A 6,161-nucleotide genomic window follows, 5' to 3' on the forward strand; every position below is an offset into this window, starting at 1 on the left:
CCCTCCTCTCGCTTATCTCTCCACGCTTCAGGCTCACTGCCTTTATTCCTGATGAAGGGCTTTTGCCCAAAACGTCGATTTCGCTGCTCCTTGGATGCTGCCTGAACTGCTGTGCTCTTCCAGCACCACTAATCCAGAAAATTGTATTGGAGCACCAACATAATGTCTGCAGTTTGTGGGCTGTATTGAATGACTGAAGATTGGAAATGGTCCAGGCCTCCTGATACAGATGTTCTGTAGGCAGCATGAATCCACTGCTCATTTGATACTTCATTTTATTGGAATTTGATATTTGTCCACGCCAAAACTGCATTTTCAAAAAGAAAACTACAATTTTAAAATATACAAATTATACAATGAATTGTTTATCTTACCATAAATGAATTTTCATACAAAACTATTTTTAATCAGATATGATATGATATACTTCTGAAGCAGGTGAAACTTGAATTTCCACTGCACCACAAGAGTTGTTGAATGAATTTAGTGTATTCTAATAGGTTAGCGGTGATTTGACTAACCTCCTCATCTCCATCATGCATATATACCATCTATGGTAGCTTTTGCTTTTCATTTTTAAAAATATTTTATCAATGTCCCTCTTTAGTGTATCCGTTAGTATTTGGATTTAGTTAGGTTTTATGTAGCTAGGAATGCCACTTGACTAAGTTTGATTCAATGAGTATGCAAGAGCAAGCTTCTAAAGCCATTAGTGCATTTGTGTATTCACATGGCAGCTGACTTTTCTATAAAAGGGCAGTTTAACGTTGTTACAACTGATTGTACCACTCAGTAGTCCATTTGACATCACCATAACAGATTGCCGTGCCAATGCAAAGTGATGTTTCCTTGCAGAGACTTGTGCACTGTTTATAATTATTGCTACCTATAAAACAAAGTTATAAAAAGTATGTCTTCAAAAAGGGACTTTAAGTAGAATTTTATAAATGCTCAAAGAAGTACACTTTCATCTTGGACCTTTTATAAGCTTGGTAGTTTTTTTAAAACAAAACAGCTGCAACAACTCAGATTTATATTGCATCTTTAGCATATTAAAACATACCAAACTGCTTCTAAGTGAAATAATATGAAAAAACTTAATGCTGAATCAAAAAACAAGTTATTAAGAGGGGTAAGTAAAAATGTTTTTAAAGAAGTGAGTTTTAAGGGTAGTTTTAAAGAAAGAGGTGGGTGAAGTGACAAATTTAAGAAGGGAAAGTGTCACATGCTGATATTTGACCATGATATAATTTTTAATACCATGGTTGAATTGTTTACTGTATATAGTTTGAAAGGTTTGAAACCATTTAAAACTTTGAAAAACTTGATGCTACATTTTGATACAGAAACTGATTTATGAAAGGAAAACTTCCCCAAAATGAATTGAGGTGAGACATGTCCAAAGCTCAGAACTTGCCCTCGTTGAACATGGCATCTATTATTTTTGTGGTGCCAGGAACGGGGGTGGAGCACATTTCATTCATGTGGTGCTGTAAAAACACAGCAGGCCAGGCAGCATCCAAGGAGCAGGAGAATCGACGTTTTGGGCATAAGCCTGAAGAAGGGCTGCTGTGTTTTTCCAGCACCACACTTTTCAACTTTGGTCTCCAGCATCTGCAGTCCTCACTTTCTCCACATTTCATTCATGCACGTTTCACAAAGACAGCTGCTGTGTGGTTCTGGGGCACCTTTTAAAGGAAGTCAGATGCCTTTTGGTAGAAGGCTGTTCCCTTTGGGAGCGGTGAGTGCAGTTTGGGAATGGTCAGATGCTCCAAGTTAAGTGAATCCTCCTTTAATCTTCAGTGTTCAGTCTGAGTGTGAGCTCTCACTCCTGTGCTGTTTGGTGAACAACAGAATCTGAATATTCCCAACTAAGATTGGACCATTTTCACATTTTGGTCTCTACCTCTCACATGACTGCAGACTATGCATGACAAAACTGCAAACTTACCTCTTTGTGATGTTCAGTGAGATACCTCTAACCTAATGTCAAAATTACTCCCACTGCCATCTTCCCCCTGGCAATGGGCAGAGAAAACACATTAGCTTTATATCTAGAAAAAGATTCTAACCATCAATTCTAGATCCAAACTTTGTTTCAGAAGTAGAGGAAAAATTCTAACACGACTGTTTACAACTTGATACTTGTTATTGTTCTCTTTGGGAGACTTGGTCTATTCATTGTGAATTTAGGAACTCCAGTCTCTGAATAAAACAATCTGAGGTTTCCTTTGATTGCTAATAATGAATCAACTAGACCTGCTGTTAGGCAAACAGCAGCACAGGTCATATGACCTCACATTCCATCTGCCCTACATTTAAATCACCAGTTCCAAACTATTATAACTTTATCGGCCAAAGAATGCAATGCTAGACCTTAAAACCTTTTCATACCGCACAATTGTAATAATATACAATGATGTATTGTCTGCCAAACCACCAGTTTATATGGCAGAAAAAATTCCTGAGGATGGTAAACAACAGCAAGATCCAAAATAAGAGCAGAAAAAGTACCTGTGTAGTTAGGTAACATTCATAAATAGGGAAACAAAATAAAAAATCCTTGACCTGTAAAGTTACCTTTATTTCTGTCACCACAAATATTGTCTAACTTGCTGATTACTTCCAGTATTCTGTTTTTAGTTGTTAGGATAGCACTGAGTCTCAATAAAGTATGGTATAGACTGTCTTAGGATTTGGGTTTATTGTATTGTTTGCACACCTTGACTTTAAGAAGGACTGCAGAATTCTTTATGATGAAACATTTGATTATTGCTGGACTGGAATAAACGTGGACTGGTATCTCTGCTGTGGCTAGCAGAGAGAAATGAGCAACTATTGGAAATCAGTAGGAGGATATGAAGAGATTCTGTGATTTCATAGGTGTATCTATCAGACTACTTCATTGAGGTCTCAGCCCAGGGTATTCATTTTGACATCTGAATAGTTTGGTCTTGGAAAACAAATTTTAAGTCATGTTTCTAAGATAAGAACAATAGGATTATTCAATGAACATTTTTTGTGAATGATAACCAAATGTTTTATTTGTTACTTTGTTTATTAAATTTCCACAAAAACTGATAGCCAATCCAATGAACCCTCTTGACTTCTTGTTTGTTCTCAGGTTGTAGTGAGAGAGGCCTGTGGGAATGCACCATTGACAAGACCTGTATCGACCATACAATGATCTGTGATGGCTTCCAGGATTGTGTTGACAAAGCGGACGAAAAGAATTGCTGTAAATTACTATTGGTGTTTTCAATTTCTTTTTGTTACCAAATTGAATGTTTTGCTTAGAGATGTCCTTTTTAATGTGTCTAGTGATGCGCTTTTAAAATCATGCTTCTGTTACAAATTTATTTCGCTAAACATACTGATTTTGCGAATATTAATAAAGCTCTACAGCTACTCAATACACTGAGCATAATTGATATCCTGCATTGTGGTAATGTGTTTCCCCCACAACAACACCATGACATGGTGCTCTAGATCGCACCACAGATTTGAAACTATGTGCACAAAACAAAATCAAAAGTTTCTATTATTTTAGCATAGAGGCTATTCTTCTGGTGAGTATGAATTACCAGGCAGTTCCAACTGTGTGATGAAACCATAAATCAGGAGGGACAAACAGAACTGTGACTTAGGTCTTTCTCAGGAGTGAATGGGCTTCACAATTCGCCATTCAACATGTAGCATCCACTTACTACATTTGCATTATTTGAATTTCTTTCAAACGTTGTTAGTATTGAAGTTTTCACTGAATGGCATCCCTTGATGTGATTTTAATAATTTTTAAAAATATTTTCACAATAGTCAAATATTTCATTCAAATATGGTTTTGAAAATATTTTTTCAGAACTTCAGATTACTTTTCTTAATAGAGAAAGCAATATAGCACTTGCACATTGTAAGAGGTGAACAATTACAACCGTATACTTTGAAAGGAAAAGCTACTCTTCAGTAACTAATTGGAGTGAAAGATTGTTGATCTTTCACCCAGCTCAGTCACTAAGAACACATTGGTTTCTCATGGGAATTGGTCAAGATATTTTTCAAGCGGGTGTCTTAAAGTTTGTTTTGAATTAGAAGTTTAAAAACATTGTAAAAGTCAAAAGAGAACCAAGTTGATTCAACCCAGGCACATGATATTTTTAAATTCCAACTTGAAATTGGTTATTTCCTTTGAGCTATACTGCAGGAATATTCGAATGGAGCAATACTCTAGGATGGATTATCTGTGAGTTAGGTTTATTTTCTTCTAAAATTTGAGCAATTCTGTTCTGCCAAGAAATAGGACAGAATATTTTATGGAAAATTTTAAAGATATTTCTGATTCTTTTTGCCTTTTTTCATTCTAGCGTCTTGCAAAGGCAATGAGGTAGTCTGTGTTAACCATGCCTGTGTTCCCCGTCATGTTTGGTGTGATGGGAGGAACGATTGCCCTGATGGCTCAGATGAATGGAACTGTGGTGAGTCTTGCGAAGTAACCTTTGGTTGATTGGGCACACTTCCCTTACCTCATGGGCTAGACTCTAAGTTCATTTTGATTGATTTTGGACTGTTGGCTCTGCTATCGGTAATTTATTCAATTCTTTAAATATGAACGCTGCTGTTTGTTAACCTCATAGCATTTATTTTGAAACTGTAACAATGAGATTCTGAATTTTTTCAACCCCCTGCCTTGTCAGAACAGTAGACTAATCGTAGAATCCCTACAGTGTGGAAGCAGGCCATTTTGCCCATTGAGTCCACACCAACCCTCAAGCATCCCACCCAGACCCACACCCCACCCTATCCCTGTAACCCTGCACTTCACATGACTAATCCACCTAACCTGCACATCTTTGGACAGTGGCAGGAAAGCGGAGCACCTGGAGGAAATCCGTACAGACACGGGGAGAATGTGCAAACTCCACACAGACAGTTTGCCTGAGTTGTGTGAGGCAGCAGTGCTAACCACTGAGCCACTGCGGCACACCTATGCTACTCTTGCAGCTAGCTAGCTAAAAGGAAACATTCATTGCTGTAACAAAACATTAGTCTGCTCAGTGCTGCAACAACATCACAGCCGTGCTGAATCAAGTACTAAATTTCTTCAAGATACTGTTATGAACCCAGCTGATGTTACCACTGGACAAGTTGGATAACAGTGAAACCTGGCTCGTTGGGTCATCTTTATTTAATGTGTTAGTCATTCAGTGGAAAATGGGCACATGAGGCTACAGATTTTCTTTAACAATAACATGGAAGTTCATTACACAAAAAAATCAAACCAAATCCATCTAAATATACAACACAGCTTGAAAGATCTTAAAACATTTGGCAACTCTCTGATCCCAACAAATTTAGCTCTGGCCACACCCACCTTGGCACAAATTGTAATGGGACTGGAAGAGTCTCTTAATGTCTCTTAATTGGAGATTTGATGACTTAGAGTCAAAGAGTCATAGAGATGTACAGCATGGAAACAGACCCTTCGGTCCAACACGTCCATGCTGACCAGATATACCAACCCAATCTAGTCCCACCTGCCAGCACCCACCCATATCCCTCCAAACCCTTCCTATTCATATACCCATCCAAATGCCTCTTAAATGTTGCAATTGTACCAGCCTCCACCACTTCCTCTGGCAGCTCATTCCATACATGTACCACTCTCTGTGAAAAGGTTGCCCCGTAGGTCTCTTTTATATCTTTCCCATCTCACCCTAAACCTATGCCCTTTAGTTCTGGATTCCCCAACCCCAGGGAAAGGACTTTGCCTATTTACACTATCCATGCCCCTCATAATTTTGTAAACTTCTATAAGGTCACCCCTCAGCCTCCGACGCTCCAGGGAAAACAGCCCCAGCCTGTTCAGCTTCTCCCTGTAGCTCAAACCCTCCAATCATGGCAACATCCTTTTAAATCTTTTCTGAACTCATTCAAGTTTCACAACATCTTTCCGATAGGAAGGAGACCAGAATTGCATGCAATATTCCAACAGTGGCCTAACCAATATCCCGTACAGCTGCACATGACCTCCCAACTTCTGTACTCAATACTCTGACCAATAAAAGAAAGCATACCAAATGCCTTCTTCACTATCCTATCTACCTGCGACTCCACTTTCAAGGAGCTATGAACCTGCACTCCAAGGTCTCTTTGTTCAGCAACAC

At 38.5% G+C, this 6,161-nt stretch overlaps 1 protein-coding gene across 3 annotated transcripts in view; it reads left to right on the plus strand.

Moving 5' to 3' along the window:
* Positions 1-6,161, plus strand: part of corin (corin, serine peptidase) — a 241,591-nt gene that overhangs the window by 204,726 nt on the left and 30,704 nt on the right. For all 3 annotated transcript variants that reach the window (XM_043691602.1, XM_043691580.1, XM_043691591.1), the window contains exons 13-14: positions 3,125-3,238; positions 4,362-4,472. In XM_043691602.1, the coding sequence (XP_043547537.1) occupies positions 3,125-3,238; positions 4,362-4,472 (225 nt within the window). The remainder of the gene's footprint in view (positions 1-3,124; positions 3,239-4,361; positions 4,473-6,161) is intronic.

Source organism: Chiloscyllium plagiosum, chromosome 1 (assembly GCF_004010195.1).
Source record: "Chiloscyllium plagiosum isolate BGI_BamShark_2017 chromosome 1, ASM401019v2, whole genome shotgun sequence".
Taxonomy (NCBI): Eukaryota; Metazoa; Chordata; class Chondrichthyes; order Orectolobiformes; family Hemiscylliidae; genus Chiloscyllium; species Chiloscyllium plagiosum.